Raw genomic sequence first — 18,648 nt, 5'->3', positions numbered from 1 at the left:
CTACACCATGGTAAACATGCCCCGTCCCAACTATTTTGAGACCTGTAGCAGAAATCAAAATTGAAATGAGCTCATTTTGTGCATAAAATTGTAAACTTTCTCAGTTTAAACATTTGCTATGTTATCTATGTTCTATTGTGAATAAAATATTGGCTCATGTGATTTGAAAGTCTTTTAGTTTTCATTTTATTAAAATTTAAAAAACGTCCCAACTTTTCCGGAATTCGGGTTGTATTTAAAAATACAGGCAAAGCAAAAAACTATTCAGATACTTTGACCTGACCACAGTTTGTTTAACCCTCTGGAGTCGATTAACGTGAATACGCGTTATGAGGCATTTTCTCCTGATAACCCCCGAAAAGAGCTTAAAAAAACCAGTAAGTTTTGATCGTAAAGATAAAAGCAATACATAAATTGAATCTGTAAAGGGGAATTCGGGTTGTATTAAGATACACTAAGTTCAATTAAATGACCAAATTCGATATATAGTTATTATTTAATGTACTACAAGGCAAGCAGGAAATACCAAGGCGTGTTTTTAATGATCGTAATAATCCCTTGGAGACGATGAATGGTTGATGAAAGGCTGAAAAGTATTATTATTATTATTATAACCACTTACGAAAACAATAATTGCCTTTTCGTCCTCTGTCCAGTTTGGTTTACATTTTTTTGTTTTCTGTTATGTTTGTACTCTCCATAGCAAAAATATATTAATACAAGTGTGATTTTAGCAAGGGTTTGGCTTTGTGGTTGGTTATGTTCTGTTTACTGTTAGAGGTAGTAACTATAGCAACCACGGCGATCTTTGCCATATGTTGTCAGAAACTACTGTGAAACGCTTAGTATAAACACTTAGATAAGGGTGACAGTTAAGACGTTTCTTGCAACGCTCTTAATGAAATCCGTTACCTCAGGGATTTTTTCTCCCTCAGGGAAACCCTCACTTAAGGAGTTTCATGCAACCGGGCACTGAGCTCTACACAGAGATAAGTAAAACATTAAACTAAAATTAAATTTAGATTTCAGAAATTAGCCATTCAACTTTTAAATGTGCAAATTTTCATTTAGGTTTTATGAACTTGTCATATCAAACTTTTTAAAAAACAACATTTGTGCTAATGCTCAATTCAGTTAATGGAATTTTTAGCCAGGTCTGAAAATTACAGTTTTCTATGTCAGTTGTTGTCAAGATCTGCTCTCTGTAATCGTTCTTTGTTGACCATAACTGCTTCTTTATTAAATTAAAGTTTACATTTCTCAGGATACAGATATAATTAAATTATTGATATTTCCAGAGTAGTATTAAATAAATTTTTTAACTGTGCATTCTCCAGATGAAGCCCTCATCCCAGGGTCCATTGAGGAGACAAAGTCCATGACAGACCATGGGACATCAGGATCCTCAATAAGGGCCAGATAATCTTACAGATATTAGGTTAACTTGGGTTTAGCTACTGCGAAAATCAACTGCCCATTAAACTGATGAAAGGGATAGTTCACCCAAAAATGACAATTCTGGTATCATTTACTCAGCCTCAAGTTGTTCCAAACCTGTATACATTTCTTTGTTATTTTGAAGAATGCTTATAACTGAACAGTTTTGGGTCACCTTTGACCTCCATAGTATTTTTTCTACTATATGGAAATCAATGGTGCCCCAAAGCTCTTTGTCCTCATATCTTCTCTTGTGTTCAGCAGAACAAAGAAATGTATACATGTTTGAAACAACTTGAGGGCGAGTAAATGACATCAGAATTAAAATGTTTGGGTAAACTATCACTTGAAGTATTCATTTGAGGAGTATAATGGTGGAGCTTTAAAATCAGCACACTTGAATCTGTTCCTGTGATGCAATCTGTTCCCTAAATGAATTTTTTTTTTTTTGCTGGGGTTGGGGGGGGGGGATGTTACTGGGTAAATTATGTTGAGAGAACTTACCAAAAATATGTGCAACCAGTGTACATATTTTTATGGTAATCCAACTGATTTTTATTTTATTTTTTTCTGTGAGGAGTCTGTTGCGACTTGAGAGTTAAAAGATTAAAGTATTATTTTTCTATCAATGAAAGAGATCAGCCCCATGTGCTATTTTCATTCATTCATTATATCATAAAATAGAGCAATACACACATTTAGATACAGGCAGACACAGAAACATCCAGCAGCAACAGGGACACCCGATGAATGTCTATAATGCACCACACCTACAGTATATATACTCATAATATCTCACCTAAACTCAACAGAAGAGTCTTCCTCTCTGCACAGATCTGAAAGATCCATCCGTTGATTTTCCCTCACAGACACATTGATGTGTTCAGGTAAATCTGACTCACCCTCCTGAATCTCACTATTAATGAAAATGTTACTGTAATATGGCACTTATTGTTTCTGAATATTAAATAAGTGAAACATTTCAAGTTCTCTTACCTCTTGACTGTCTTTAGTTGTGTATCATGTTCTTCAGAGGGATCCATTCTGAAAGCCATGGTTTCATCTAAAAGCAAACACTGACGCTGATCCACAGAATGAGTTATGAATCATCTCAGTAATTAATTTTCTCAAATCCAACTCTGTCTCAATAGTCAGTCCACAACAATGACCTGCACACATGAAAAACTATTTCATCTTGGTATCATTTGCACAGAATCAAACTATTCACAAACTGTGTAACAAAATCAGACAAGCACTGTGTTAAAGTGAAAGTAAAAGTGTAATATGGTGTTAATCTGTGTAATCTGAGGTAAATCTGACTCACCCTCCTCAATCTCATTATTAATGAAAATGTTACTGTAATATGAATTTATTGTTTCTGAACATTAAATAAGTTAAACGTTTTAAGTTCTCTCACGTCTTGACTGTCTTTAACTGTGTACCATGTTCTTCAGAGGGATCCATTTTGAAAGCCATGGTTTCATCTAAATGCAAACACTGACGCTGATCCACAGAATGAGTCATGAATCATCTCAGTAATTAATTTTCTCAAATCCAACTCAATAGTCAGTCCACAACAATGACCTGCACACATGAAAACTATTTCATCTTGGCATCATTTGCATAGAATCAAACTATTCACAAACTGCGTAACAAAATCAGACAAGCATTGTGTTAAAGTGAAAGTAAAAGTGTAATCTGATGATTTACAAAACTCTTTGTTTTCTCTCCTAATATCATATAAACTCATTTTTTAATTTAAATGTAAATTTTTAAATTTAAATTGTTGTTTTTCTCTTTAAACCAGTCTGGGTTTGGATCTGGATTGATTTTGGCTATCCAAGATGATTGTAAAATTGTGATACTCACTTTGTTTTTCTCTCTTTGTGTAGTTTACTTCCTCATACAACAAAGAAAGATCCTGTTGTAATAGTTTCACTTTCATGTGTCACCTGACAAGGAGGAGTTTGAGTCTCTTAATATAAATTTTATTCTTTATTATTTAAAGTTTAGTACTAACCATTGAATGCAGCTCTCTGTAAAATATCCAACTTATGGCTCTCTGTCAACTTCCTCATAATTTGCTCCCTTACAGGATACAAGTGGAATATTTTAACAGTGTAAAGAATGCAGTTATTATTAAATGTTTTAAGTAATGTTAAAAGCAAAGAAAGCTTTATTAATTAGGCTATAAGTAAAAAAATTAACTATTTAAGAAAAAATTATAAATAAAACCTATCAAAAACCAAGATATAAGTGTAATAAACAGGCTTCTGGTTACTCTTTACAGTTTCCCATCCTCTACCCTTCTCATCCTCTAAAACACGGTTTACAATATAACACAGACTTTAGTCAAGTCAAGTCAAGTCTGCTTTATTGTCAATTCTGCACCTAATTGTTTGTTTGCTTTAGTTTTGTCTTGTTGTATTTATATTTATTTGTGTTTATGGATTGAGCTTTTTGTTCTTGTATGTTATATGTTGTATGGTGTTATTGGGCCCCCTCCTAAAAGCTTTCAGTAGCTTCTTTGGGGTTTCCCCTTTTTACACATAATAACCTTTCTGTAACTATTGTTAATTTTGTCTTTAAAATGATGAAGTGTGTGAAATAAATTCTTCAAAAAAAAAAAAAAATCAAATCAATCAAAAAAAATCTCCCAAGGGTAACATATAAAGCGTGATGAGTAGCGGCCCTGGTACTGAGCCTTGAGGTACTCCATACTGCACTTCTGATCGATATGATACTTCTTCATTCACTGCTACGAACTGATTCGGTCATATAAGTACGATTTAAACCATGCTAATGCACTTCCATTAATGCCAACAAAGTTTTCAAGTCTATGCAAAAGAATGTTGTGGTCAATTGTGTCAAACCTGCCGAAAGACCCTGCAACGCATAATGAGAGCAGCTGAGAAGATCACTGGTGTCTCTCTCCCCTCCCTCCAGGACCTTTACGGAACCCGTCTCACTCGAAAAGCCCTCTGCATCGCGGGTGATCCCTCCCACCCATCACACAGCTTCTTCACAGATATGGTGTTAGCTTTCACTGTTATGCTGATGATACTCAGCTCTATATTTCTTCGCGGCCCGGTGAAACACACCAATTTGAAAAACTAATGGAATGCATAGTCGATATAAAAAACTGGATGACGAGTAATTTCTTACTCCTAAATTCTGAAAAAACAGAGGTGTTCATTATAGGACCTAAATACTCTGCATGTAATAACCTAGAACACTGTCTAAAACTTGATAGTTGCTCTGTCAATTCTTCATCATCAGTTAGGAACCTAGGTGTGCTATTTGATCACAATCTTTACTTAGAAAGCCACATTTCTAGCATTTGTAAAACTGCATTTTTCCATCTCAAAAATATATCTAAATTACGGCCTATGCTCTCAATGTTAAATGCAGAAATGTTAATCCATGCATTTATGACCTCAAGGTTAGATTATTGTAATGTTTTATTGGGTGGTTGTTCTTCACGCTTAGTAAACAAACTACAGCTAGTCCAAAATACAGCAGCAAGAGTTCTTACTAGAACCAGGAAGTTTGACCATATTAGCCCGGTCCTGTCAACAGTACACTGGCTCCCTATAAAACGTCGTATAGATTTTAAAATATTGCTTATTACTTATAAAGCCCTGAATGGTTTAGCACCTCAGTATTTGAATGAGCTCCTTTTACATTATAATCGTTTACGTCCGCTATGTTCTCAAAACTCAGGCAATTTGATAATACCTAGAATATCAAAATCAACTGCGGGCGGCAGATCCTTTTCCTATTTGGCGTCTAAACTCTGGAATAACCTTCCCAACATTGATCGGGAGGCAGACACACTCTTGCAGTTTAAATGTAGATTAAAGACCCATCTTTTTAACCTTGCACATAACATACTAATATGCTTTTAATATCCAAACCATTAAAGGATTTTTAGGCTGCATTAATTAAGTAAACTGGAACCAGGAACACTTCCCATAACACCAGATGTACTTGCTACATCATTAGAAGAATGGCATCTACACTAATATTTGTCTGTTTCTCTCTTATTCCGAGGTCACCGTAGCCACCAGATCCAGTCTATTTCCAGATCAGAGGGGTCACTGCAGTCACTCAGATCCAGTACGTATCCAGAAGAGATGGTGGATCGGCACCTAGAAAGGACCTCTACATCCCTGAAAGACAGCGGAGACCAGGACAACTAGAGCCCCAGATACAGATCCCCTGTATAGACCTTGTCTCAGATGACCACCAGGACAAGACCACAAGAAACAGATGATTCTTCTGCACAATCTGATTTTACTGCAGCCTGGAATGAACTGCTGGTTTCGTCTGGTCAGAGGAGAACTTGCCCCCCAGCTGAGCCTGGATTCTCCCAAGGTTTTTTTCTCCAGTCTGTCACTGAAGGAGTTTCAGTTCCTTGCCGCCGTCGTCTCTGGCTTGCTTAGTTGGAGTCACTTCATCTACAGCGATATCATTGACTTGATTGCAAATAAATGCACAGACATTATATAAACTGAACAGAGATGAAATCACTGAATTCAATGATGAATTGCCTTTCACTGTCATTTTGCATTATTGACACTGTTTTCCTAATGAATGTTGTTCAGTTGCTTTGACGCAATGTGTTTTGCTATATAAATAAAGGTGACTTGAATTGACGGGTTGCAGGCGCCATACCACACAGTGATGCAGCTCGTCAGTATGCTCTCGATGGTGCCTCTGTAGAAGGTGTACATGATGGGCGCGGGGCTCTGGCTGTCCTCAGTTTGCGGAGGAAGTAGAGAAGCTGTTGTGATTTCTGCTGGATGTGTTGCTGCCGACGTGTACTGCCTGAGGTCTTCCAGTCAGAAAGTCCAACAGCCAGTTGCACAGTGAAGTGTTGAGTCCCAGCTGGACCAGTTTGTGAATGAGCTGTTGAGGGATGATTGTGTTGACTTCTGAACTGAAGTCTATGAGCAGCATTCTGACATACGAGTCCTTTTTGTCCAGATGTGCTGAGTGGACAGCAGTTGAGATGGCATCTTCGGTCGACCGGTTGGATCGATATGCAAACTGGAAGGGGTCCAGAGGGGGGGAGGGGGGCAGACATGATGTGGTGCATGCCTAGCCTTTCAAAGCACTTCATGAGGATGGGAGTAAGTGCAACAGGATGGTAGTCATTGAAGCAGGATGGAGACGGCTTTTTGGGGACTGGAATGATGGTGGTAGTTTTGAAACATGTGGGAAGAACATCCTGACTAAGTGAGATGTTGAAAATGTCTGTGAAGAGAAGAGTTCTACTGCACAGTCTCTCAGTACATGCCCAGGGATGTTGTCAGGACCCGGAGCTTTGCATGCATTTATCCTGCTAAAGGATCTCCTCACGCTGTCTGGGGTCAGCATCATCACCTGGTCGCCGTGAGCAGGTGATGTCTTCTGTGCAGTGGTGCTGTTTTGTTGCTCAAAGCGAGCGAAGAAGGTGTTTAGCTCGTTCAGTAGAGAGATGTTGCTGTCACAGGTCCATGGTGGGGGCTTGTAGTCTGTAATGGTCTGTATCCCCTGCCACAGGCTCCGAGTGTCTCTGCTGTCACTGAATTGATGAGCTATCCTCCTGGAGTAATGTCTCTTAGCCTGGCTGTTCTCAAGCCCACCTCATCTCCAGCTCTGAAGGCAGCGTTCCGTGTCTTCAGGAGTCTGTAGACCCTGTCTGTTTGTAAACTCCTCTCTGTGTGGTGTAAACAAAGTCTAAAATGTTATTACCTTGAGTTGGAACATTAATGTGTTGGTGTATTTTTGGAAACACACTCTTTAAGTCAGCATGGTTGAAATCCCCAGCTATGATGAGAAAAGCATCAGGGTGTGCTGTCTGCTGCTCACTGATGTGCTTGTACAGTTCATTTAGTGCATCGTTCCTGTTGCAGTTGATGTTGTTCGGGGGAATGTAAACCTAAACAAGCAGTATGGCAGTATAATCCCTCGGCAGATAGAACGGCCGGCACTTAATAATCATAAACTCCAGCAGGGGTGAGCAGTGTTTGCAGATCACAACAGCATCGCGGCACCACGTGTCACTGATGTAAACACAAAGCCCGCCGCCACAGGTTTTTCCTCCCATGACGAGAGCTCTGTCCGCTCGATAGCACGTCAGCTGGTCTAGTTGAATAGCGCAGTCAGGGACGCTGTTGCTGAGCCATGTTTCCGTGAACACAAAAACACAACAGTCTCTTACAGTCCTCTGAGTTGAACGTAGTAATAGAATGTAGTGCAGTTTATTGTCCAAAGAGCGTACGTTAGCCAGTACAATGGTGGGGATAGATGGCTTGTATGGGTAAGCCGTTAGCCTAGCCCGGATACCTCTGCACTTACCCCTCTTCTGCTTCCTCTCATGCCGCTTGTGGCACCTCCACTGTGGGCGAGATGCAGTAGTGGGCGTCGGTGATGGTGTAGGCCTCCGGAGCAGTTCCTGCAACTGTTCCACGTGCGCGGAGTTTAACTGTAAAAATGCGGTTCTGCAGACATCCAGCAGAAACTCAAGACTGTATACGCGCTTAAAGGAAGGTAGACGCGATGATGACGCGATGATGACGCGACCACTTTCCTGCAGAGTTCTGATACTAATCAAACACACGTGAGCATGTTAATCAATGTCTCCAGGATTGTAAGAAAATCACAGGTAGGTGAGTTAGATCAGGGTTGGAGCTAAACTCTGCAGTGCATTGGACATCCAGGGTAAGATTTGAGGAACTCTGCTTTACAGTGAACTACAACAAAATCCAAATGAATTACCAGAAGCGAGTTTATTTTAATACAGTACATTTTTTAATACAGTCTCTCAGTTCAGCACCTGCTTATACCTACAGTGACCCAAAAACAAGTTCAATAGCACAAATAACAATAATTTAAAAAAAACTCTACAGCATGATCTACTGTATTCATGCTGCATTGCATGCTGGGATCATTTATAGTACATATGGACTGTAGAAACACAGTAATATGCTGTTTGCTTAAAGTAATTTCTAAGAGTGCAGTTAGATACAAGAGAAGTTCAACTACTATGAAAGTCATGCAATTTTTAATTTATTATCAGAAACTGAAAAAATAATAATAATTGCAACACTGTAAATAAGGATAGTGGTGTTAACATACAGTTTCATGTAATTTAACAACATATAATTTTATGTGCTAAGCATGGTAAACGCAGGAGAGTACCCAGACTGATAATTGTACAATGTAAATGCTGACCAAAAAAAAAAACACTATCGTAACTGTTGTAAGGGAAACAGGTCAATTTAGCTCAAAGGAAATTGTCACAGTGAGGCTCTGTGATTACAAACTTTTATTACGAAAAGGGCTCTTACTTTGATAAGGGACTGTGAACATACATGCATACTGTACATTTCTCTATGTTTGCGCAAATTGAACACCAGTTAACACATAATTTAACTGATCGTGTGCTATGTAATGTTGTTCCTGTCCTCATGTTGTTGTTTTTTCTAAATTTGACATTTAATGACTAAAATACAAAAATACCCATCACACTAAAATAAAATTTATTATGTTGATATTGTATTGAGTTGTATTGTATTGTATTGAGTTAACATTGATAACATATAAAGCGTGAAGAGTAGCGATCCTAGTACTGAGCCTTGAGGTACTCCATACTGCACTTGTGATCGATATGATACATCTTCATTCACTGCTACGAACTGATGGCGGTCATATAAGTACGATTTAAACCATGCTAATGCACTTCCACTGATGCCAACAAAGTGTTCAAGTCTATGCAAAAGAATGTTGTGGTCGATTGTGTCAAACGCAGCACTAAGATCCAATAAAACTAATAGAGAGAAACACCCACGATCAGATGATAAGAGCAGATCATTTGTAACTCTAAGTAGAGCAGTCTCAGTACTATGATACGGTCTAAATCCTGACTGGAAATCCTCACATATACCATTTTTCTCTAAGAAGGAATATAATTGTGAGGATACCACCTTTTCTAGTATCTTGGACAGAAAAGGGAGATTCGAGATTGGTCTATAATTAACTAGTTCTTTGGGGTCAAGTTGTGGTTTTTTGATGAGAGGCTTAATAACAGCCAGTTTGAAGGTTTTGGGGACATATCCTAATGACAATGAGGAATTAATAATAGTCAGAAGAGGATCTATGACTTCTGGAAGTACCTCTTTTAGGGGCTTAGATGGTATAGGGTCTAACATACATGTTGTTGGTTTAGATGATTTAACAAGTTTATACAATTCTTCCTCTCCTATAGTAGAGAATGAGTGGAACTGTTCCTCAGGGGGTCTATAGTGCACTGTCTCATGTGATACTGTAGCTGACGGCTGAATGGTTGCAATTCTATCTCTAATAGTATCAATTTTAGAAGTAAAGTAGTTCATAAAGTCATTACTGCTATGGTGTTGGGAAAAGTCAACACTTGTTGAGGCTTTATTTTTCGTTAATTTAGCCACTGTATTGAATAAATACCTGGGGTTATGTTTATTTTCTTCTAAAAGAGAAGAAAAGTAATCGGATCTAGCAGTTACTTTCCCGCCAAGCAATACGAAATACCTCTAGTTTTGTTTTCCTCCAGCGGTGCTCCATTTTTCGGGTTGCTCTCTTTAGGGTGCGAGTATGCTCATTATACCATGGTGTCAAACTGTTTTCCTTAACCTTCCTTAAGCGTAAAGGAGCAACTGTATTTAAAGTGCTAGAAAAGAGAGAGTCCATAGTTTCTGCTACACCATCAAGTTGTTCTGAGGTTTTGGATATGCTAAGGAATTTGGATACATCAGGAAGATAACTTAAAAAGCAGTCTTTTGTAGTAGAAGTGATGGTTCTTCCATACTTGTAACAAGAAGTAGAATTTACAATTTTGGCTATATGAAGTTTGCACAGAACTAAATAATGATCTGAGATATCATCACTTGGCTGAATAATTTCAACACTATCAACATCAATTCCATGTGACAGTATTAAATCTAGAGTATGATTTCGACAATGAGTAGGTCCTGAAACGTGTTGTCTAACACCAATAGAGTTCAGAATATCTATAAATGCTGATCTAAATGCATCTTTTTCATTATCAACATGGATATTAAAATCACCAACTATTAAAACTTTATCTGCAGCCAGAACTAACTCGTAAAATCACCAAACTCTTTAATAAAGTCTGTATGGTGCCCTGGTGGCCTGTATACAGTAGCCAGTACAAACATAACAACATACATACAAACATATCATTAACATTTGTTTCTCTGGATAATGTTATATGAAGCACCATTACTTCAAACGAGTTATACTTGAAGCCTGCCCTCTGAGAAATCCTGAAAACGTTGTTATAAATTGAAGCAACACCTCCACCTTTGCCTTTTAGACGCGGCTCGTTTATAACAGTAATCTTGGGGGGTGGACTCATTTAAAATAATGTAATCATCAGGTTTTAGCCAGGTTTCTGTCAAACAGAGTACATCTATATTATGATCAGTGATCATATTATTTACAAAAAGTGTTTTCGTAGAAAGGGATCTGATATTCAATAAGCCAAGCTTTATCATTTGTTTATCCATATTGCTTCTGTTTTTTATTTGTTGAACCTCAATTAATTTGTTAATCTTAACTTGGTTTGGACGTTTTTTGTATTTTCTAGTTCGGGGAACAGACACAGTCTCTATAGTGTGATATCTAGGTGAAAAAGTCTCTATGTGCTGAGAATTAACTGACCTCTGTGACGGGAGGCAGCTAGCAGATGGTCGGTTTAGCCAGTCTGTCTGCTTCCTGACCTGGGCCCCAGTTAGTCAAGTATAAACACTAAGACTATTTGCCATATTTCTAGAGAGAAGAGTGGTGCCACCCCAGGAGGGATGAAGACCATCTCTTTTCAACAGGTCAGGTCTGCCCCAAAAGCTCAACCATTTGTCTATGAAACCTATGTTATTCTGTGGGCACCACTTAGACATCCAGCCATTGAGTGATGACAACCTGCTATGCATCTCGTCACCACAGTAAGCAGGGAGGGGACCAGAGCATATTACAGTGTCTGACATCATGCTTGCAAGTTCACACACCTCTTTAATGTTATTTTTAGTGATCTCCAACTGGCGAAGTCGAACATCATTAGCGCCGACATGAATAACAATCTTACTGTATTTACGTTTAGCATTAGCCAGCACTTTTAAATTTGCCAAGATGTCAGGCGCTCTGGCTCCCGGTAAACATTTGACTATGGTGGTTGGTGTCTCTATATTCACGTTCCGTACAATAGAATCACCAATAACTAGAGCACTTTCATCAGGTTTCTCAGTGGGTGCATCACTGAGTGGGGAAAACCTGTTTAATGTTTTGATCGGAATAGAAGAGCGGTGTTTTGACCCACGACTACGCTGCCTCACCGTCACCCAGTTGCCCTGCTGCAGGGGCTCTGTTTCCTGAACCGAACAATGTACAGGAATCCCTGAGCTAGACGCATCCAAAGCCGTATCTAGAGCCCTAACATTCTTACTGTCCTCAATTAAAGTTTGGATGCGTGTCTCTAATTCTGAAATCTTCTCTGTCAGTCTATCACATGTGAATCCCTCATCAGCGACAGAGATAGATAAACTGTACATGTGGCAAGAGGTGCAAAAAACAATAGCAGGAGAAGCCATTACTCACCGTGCTTGATGAAATATTCTTTAATGTTCTTGAATGTGCTCGTCACCATTTTCAATGAGTGCATCAGCTGAGACCGTTGGATCGAGAAATCATGCAGCAATAGCGAGGGGGCGAGAACTTTGAATCACTGGGATTAAGGAAGTAACCGAAGCATTGGTTGAGTCCTTGTGACTAGTACTATTGGCCTGGGAAAACTCAGATAGGTGAGCACTCAGGTCCAGGAGGGCAGGCACCACCAGAAATAAGGACATTATGTCAATCTGGAGCATCTGGGTGTGCTCAGCAAAGGGGAGGAGCAGATCGTAGTGTAGTTACTCACTTGGCAGCAGACCATCCCAGACCATCCTATCAGCTACTTGAGTCAGTGAGTCCTTCAAATCAATAAGATGTGTTATCATCAGGTAGGTGCTGGACCACCACGTTAACTTGTATTAGCTAATATTAGTTCAAATGTATCTAATGTTAATTCAATTTGCATGTATTTGTATAGCTCTTTTCAAAATACATATGGTTTCAAAACAGCTTTACGGAAGATGCATGACATGTGTATTATTAAATTAACACATGGATCTTCTGTAAAGCAGATTTAAAAAGGATTGAGAAAAGTGCTATACAAATACATGTAAATTGCATTGTATTAACATTAGCTAACACAAGTTGGCTAACTTGGTTAACAGAAAGCTAAAACATATTTTGCAAGAAAAAAAATTGCTTCTTGGCTAAGCCAACATTGCTACCGAATTCACCTATTTTGACATATTCAGTAACACTGAACTAACATTAAGAAAAGTTTTTTCATAAGATTTTACACAATTTACTTACCGTGACAGAGATGCATAAACAGCAGGGTGATGTGCTTTCAGATGCCTTTTTAAGTTCATTGTATTCTTTCCACATTATTTATACCCCCAGGGCTTTTTTCCGTGTTCTGTGACTGTGACATTACACAATGTCTTCCCTTCAGATGAATTGTAAATGAAATGCTTCCATATGTCGATTCTTCTTTTCCTTCCTAATGCTGAAGCCATTGTTGCAGCGAGTTCGCAAGTTCGAGTTTCGGTAACCTAGACTACCCATACCCATGACATCAGCAGCGGCTGCCTGCCTGAGATATACAGACAGAGTGCTGCAGAGTGCAGATGCCCTCAAGGAGAAGGGACGCAGATGAAAGATAGACTATGATGCTATGAAAACATCATGTATTGAATGTCCGATATTTCTAAATTAACATCTAGTCATGTGTCGTCTTGTTAACAATTAAATGGCATACATTTCATTATAGTTTTAATCATCAGATATTAGTTTAGCTTGTCAACGTCTCGTCTTAGTCACAGAAAAAATTGTCGTTAATGAAATTTTTTTGTCGCCATCTTCATTAACAAAATTAACACTGCTAAGCAGGAATCCTCCCTGTGGCCAGAGGCAAGTCTGAGGGGTCTGGGGATTGTTCAAACTCTCAAGCTAGAGTCTTTAAACTTACACTGAGTGAAGTTGTGACTCCTCATGCAGTCTCACAAAGTGTAGCTAAGGGGGATGTTGTCTGTTTTCATTGTGGTCAGCCAGGCCATACTAGACCTCTTTGTCCTCTGAAGAGACCTAAAACCACAAGCCTTTGTTATTTTCCCCCGTTCAATTAAGTCATCCCCAGTAAAATGCAACTCCCAGCCGGTTAGGTCTGTCTTGTTAAATGGTAGACCAGTTTTAGCCTTGGTGGACACTGGGTGGACATAGACGCTAGTGCAGAGTAGGTATGTGCCCAGACAGGACTGGAGTGACACTGAGACCATTATACTGTTTGCTGTGTGCATGGAGACAATACTCCTTTGCCTACTGCTGAAGTGTATATTGAAGTTCTGAATCAGTCATATCTAATGAAGGTAGGAATAGCTAAGGCTCTTCCCTATCCCATCCTACTTGGCACAGATATACCAATATTGTCTGAATTACTGGATGACATAGACTGGTGTGGGGTAGTGAAAATGACTCAGCCAAGGCAAGCAGTGCAGACAACACTATATAGATAATGCCTTGCAAACCTTGCCTTTTTGTTCTGCTGATATTGAGATTGAGTCTGATCCAACAAAAGGCAACAGATTACATCAGCATAGAGGTTGGGTAGCAGACATGTTTGACACTGCAGAACAGGTTAAGGAGGAGGTTGCTGAACCGGAGTTGTGTGAATCAGACATTATCATTCCAAATGATCTAGCCCAGTTACAGATAGAAGACCCGACGTTAGCCATGTGCTTTAATCAGGTTAAAAATCATGATGACACTGATGTTTTACTTGATTTGCCTTTTGTGTTGAAACATGGACTCCTGCATAAACAGACTAAGGGGGGAACTCGTCAGCTGGTTGTACCTAAATCACAAAGAAGTGAGGTACTGCAGTTATGGTAATTTATTGTCTCTAAAAGATTTTACTGGCCTAGAATGTACGTACACAGACATTAAAGAATACTGCCAGACATGCCCTGAATGCCAGCTGACTACTGGTTGGATTCCTGCATATGCCCTACTAGTCCCTTTGCCTGTAATTGATGTGCCTTTTGAGAGGATAGTGGATGTTATTGGTCCACTTTAGAGAAGTCAGGCAGGAAACCGATTTATTCTAGTAATATCAGATTATACCACAAGATACCCTGAAGCATACCCATTGCGAGATGTTACTGCTAAGCATATAGCTGCAGCCTTGTTGAAATTATTTTCCGAAGTTGGCATACCAAAAGAGGTTTTATCAGACCAAGGCAATAACTTTATGAATCATACACTGCAGCAAGTTTATCAGCTTTTGGGCATTAAGAGAGTGAGAACAACCCCATATCATCCTCAGACTGATGATCTAGTTGAAAGGTTCAATCAAACTCTAAAGAATATGTTAAAGAAGTTTGTTTCAGACTCCGGCAAAGACTGGGATAAATGGCTGCCATACCTCCTGTTCGCCTACCGTGAAGTAACCCAGGCTCCAACAGGACTCTCGCCATTTGAATTTCTGTATGCTCACCAAGTAAGAGGTCCTTTAGATGTCCTGAAAGAGAGTTGGGAGGCTACAGACAGCCCAAAGACAAAGAACATCCTCACTTATGTGATGAAAATTAGGGAGAAACTACAACAGAGCAACAGGGAAGAAGTTTTGTTATTGCTTAACATCTGAAAATAAGCTGTTGGCGAAGTCGCAGGGCCTGTACCACATAAAGAGTAAGGTAGGTCCAGTGACCTATCAGATTGAGATCCTCTCACGAAATTCTCCTCTGCAAACATTTCATGTGAACATGGTGAAAAGATGGCATCCACAGCATCCTCCTGGCAGAACAGTATTAGTAAATTTAATCCTTATCCAATGCCACGGGTAGATGAATTGGTGGAGAGACTAGGAAGAGCAAAGTACCTGAGCACACTGGATCTATGCAAAGGGTACTGTCAGGTGCTGCTGAATCCATCTTGTAAGGAGTTTACTGCCTTCAGAACCCCCTTTGGCCACTTTCAGTTCCGGGTCCTTCCTTTTGGGGTCCATGGGACTCTGGCCACATTTCAAAGGATGATGGATCAAATCCTCCAGGGTACAGAGGCCTACGCTGCAGCTTACCTTGACGACATTATACTCTTCAGCCAAAGCTGGGAAGAGCACCTGGAGCACCTTAAGGATGTGTTGACTCACATTAAGGCTGCAGGACTAACCATTAGCCCAGATAAATGTGCCCTTGCCAAATCAGAAAACCAATACCTCGGTTTTTTACGGTGTGATCCGACCTCAGGGGGGGGAGGTGGAGGCCATCAAAGGAGCAGGCCGGCTGGAAACAAAAAAACAGGTCAGAGCTTTTCTTGGGCTTGTTGGTTGGTACAGGAAGTTTATTCCAAATTTCTCAGCTAGGGCAAAAACTCATAACAAACTTGACAAAATAAAGCCATCCGATTGATCTAATAACATTTTTAAATTTTGTTTCTTTGTTTCTGGCCGGCTTGCTCTTTTGATGGCCTCCACCCCCCCAGAGGTCGGATCACACCGTGACTCAGCACAAAACCGAGGTATTGGTTTTCTGATTTGGCAAGGGCACATTTATCTGGGCTAATGGTTAGTCCTGCAGCCTTGAAGACATATAAACTAATCTAACACATAAGTACACGCATTCACACATTCACACAAGTTGTAGGATGAGAGAAAGTTAGGAAAGAATGAGTTTAAGAGAATGAAAATGTGAAATCCCAAGTTGACAGCAATACGTGAAATTGCATAGACATGAACAACCATCAATCACTTAATTAACCATCGCATTGCGTTCCTATACGAGGTTGAAATTATATTAGATTTACCAGTGCAGCTCAGAGTCTGGAGGTAAGTTACTAGCATTGCCTGTGTAAAGGGGGTTCCCTTTGTTGTCGTCAGTTTCCCAAGGTTGCTCATTGGCTGGAAGTTCAGTAGTCGTGAAGTGATGTCTTGGGAAGCGCGTGTTTGGGAGTTGTCTGAAGATGTGGAGATCTGGGCCGGTTGTAGTTTTATGTTTTCTTGACCAATTAGATATTGTCTTTTGTTCAGGGTGTTGCAATGTTTTATCCTTCATAAAACATTTTATTCTATCAATCACGTGGTCTGGATTTTCCCGCTCTTGCAGGGTATAATTTTGGACATGATTCCTATAACAAGAATAGGATACATTTGACAAATAATTGATTGTCAGAAACGTTTCAAGCAAGAAGATTCAAACATACACATACTAAACATGAATATGAATCCTTAAGCTATTCCATAGTTATTAAAAAGACATACACAATAAGGGATTAGGAACATGATAGTCAAATGCGTGGGTTACATATATGATAAGGAGATAAGTAATAGACAGATATTTGTTTATAAGTCTTTTTGAGTTAATTTTGGTGCATCTACAATCTACATCTGTAAAATAATTTCTGTGGCATTCTTTGACATAAGGACGTTCTGTGGAGTCCAGAGGTTAAAAGGTCTGTTTCAGTCTGTTTCTTCTAGGTGGGGGAAGACAATCCAAAGAGCTTGTGATCGTAATTACTATCATGGATTTACATGTGATGGTCATCCTGTGCATCTCTTTGATCATCAATCTTGATTACTTGCCCCAAATTTGACAATCTATTTTCTGAATTGTTCTTTTGTTCTAATGTTGAAAGCTGTTCAAGCTGCTAGTTAGTGGACCTGCTTCTGGCTTGTGGTGCTAAGAATTGATTTACAACATCCTGTTGTCTTGAGCCTTTCTGTGGAATTTGGTTCCTCATGTTTCAACCATGCTCCTTGAATATTCAATTTGTCTGGTTTGTGTCTGATACCCTATACCCCCCACCCTCCAATTGGCGAGGTGTTCAGCTGAAGACATTGTCAATAGCTGGAGAAACAAAGGCAGAAGAAGCAGACAAACACAGCAAACAACAAGACAACATCTCCATGACAGTTACTGTACTGGTGCAGGCATCAGGTTATTTTGGTACACGTGGTTAAGTTCAATTAGTCAATGTAGTTTAGTACATTGAGGAAAGTTTAGATCATTTTGAAAATTGTTGTTCTAATTTGTTCCAGTTTGTTGATTAGTCAATCAAATTTGTAGTTGGTTTTGTTTGGTTCTTATAGGTTGTCTTAATTTAAATATTTACCGTTTGATTTTTGGTAACATAATTTTCAATGAAATGAATTGACCTATCATACATGGAGCTCTCTGGCTTCCATTCAGTTTAGAGTGGCTGGCAGATACAGGTCCTTCTCAAAACATTAGTATATTGTGATAAAGTTCATTATTTTCCATAATGTAATGATAAAAATTAAACTTTCATATATTTTAGATTCATTGCACACCAACTGAAATATTTCAGGTCTTTTATTGTTTTAATAAACATTGTTTCCAGTTTCCAGTTTCTCATCCAGAAAGCTGCTGCCAGGATTCTGACTAGAACCAGAAAATCTGTGTCACACCACTGTCTGTCCAGCAGAGGGAAACCGAGAGCACAAGACCTTCCACAACTTCTTCCTGATTACCTGTTAATTATTAGTTCAATGATATCACCTGTGCCTGGCTTGTTAGTGTGTATGTGTGGGCATATATAAGACCTGCATTTATTTGTATCTTTGCTCAGTCTTGAAGTTCTTTTGTTCAGACAGGTCCTTTGGCCCTATGTTTTGATTTCTTTGAGAGACTTTTTACTCAGAACTTTGACCTGCTTAGTTGGAAGCTTTAATTTATGTTTATTCAAGAAGGACACTAAGTAAAGACTGTTTGTTTTTTCTTCAATCCTGCCTTGTGTGGTTCTCTGCAATTTGGGTCTATACTGCTCTGTGGTGTAGTGGCTAGAGCATTGGGCTACCAACAACACATTCTGGGTTCTAGCCGTGGTTGTGACAATCTGAGCATATCACACCAGTCCTCAGGTCCTTACACTGGCTTCCAGTTACATTTAGGATTGATTTTAAAGTACTTTTACTCGTATATAAGTCACTAAATGACCTAGGACCGAAATATATTGCAGATATGCTCACTAAATATAAACCTAACAGAGCACTCAGATCATTAGGATCGAGTACAGGATGGCTGCCTCCGTGACGTGCTCTGCATATGTTTT

At 39.2% G+C, this 18,648-nt stretch overlaps 1 protein-coding gene across 1 annotated transcript; it reads right to left on the bottom strand.

Annotated features, from left to right (window-relative positions):
• Window positions 1–7,799: 7,799 nt before the first annotated feature.
• On the bottom strand, window positions 7,800–11,747 carry LOC132160245 (uncharacterized; the record flags this gene model as incomplete). The annotated part of the gene is made up of 2 exons (XM_059569978.1): window positions 7,800–7,925; window positions 11,250–11,747. Coding segments are annotated over 2 exons (624 nt in total), but the record flags the coding sequence as incomplete, so codon positions are not given.
• Between the last annotated feature and the right edge of the window lie 6,901 nt (window positions 11,748–18,648).

This window comes from Carassius carassius, chromosome 16 (assembly GCF_963082965.1).
Source record: "Carassius carassius chromosome 16, fCarCar2.1, whole genome shotgun sequence".
Classification (NCBI taxonomy): Eukaryota; Metazoa; Chordata; class Actinopteri; order Cypriniformes; family Cyprinidae; genus Carassius; species Carassius carassius.
Note: the sequence above shows the minus strand (reverse complement) of the source record. Positions and strands in the feature narration are given on the sequence as shown.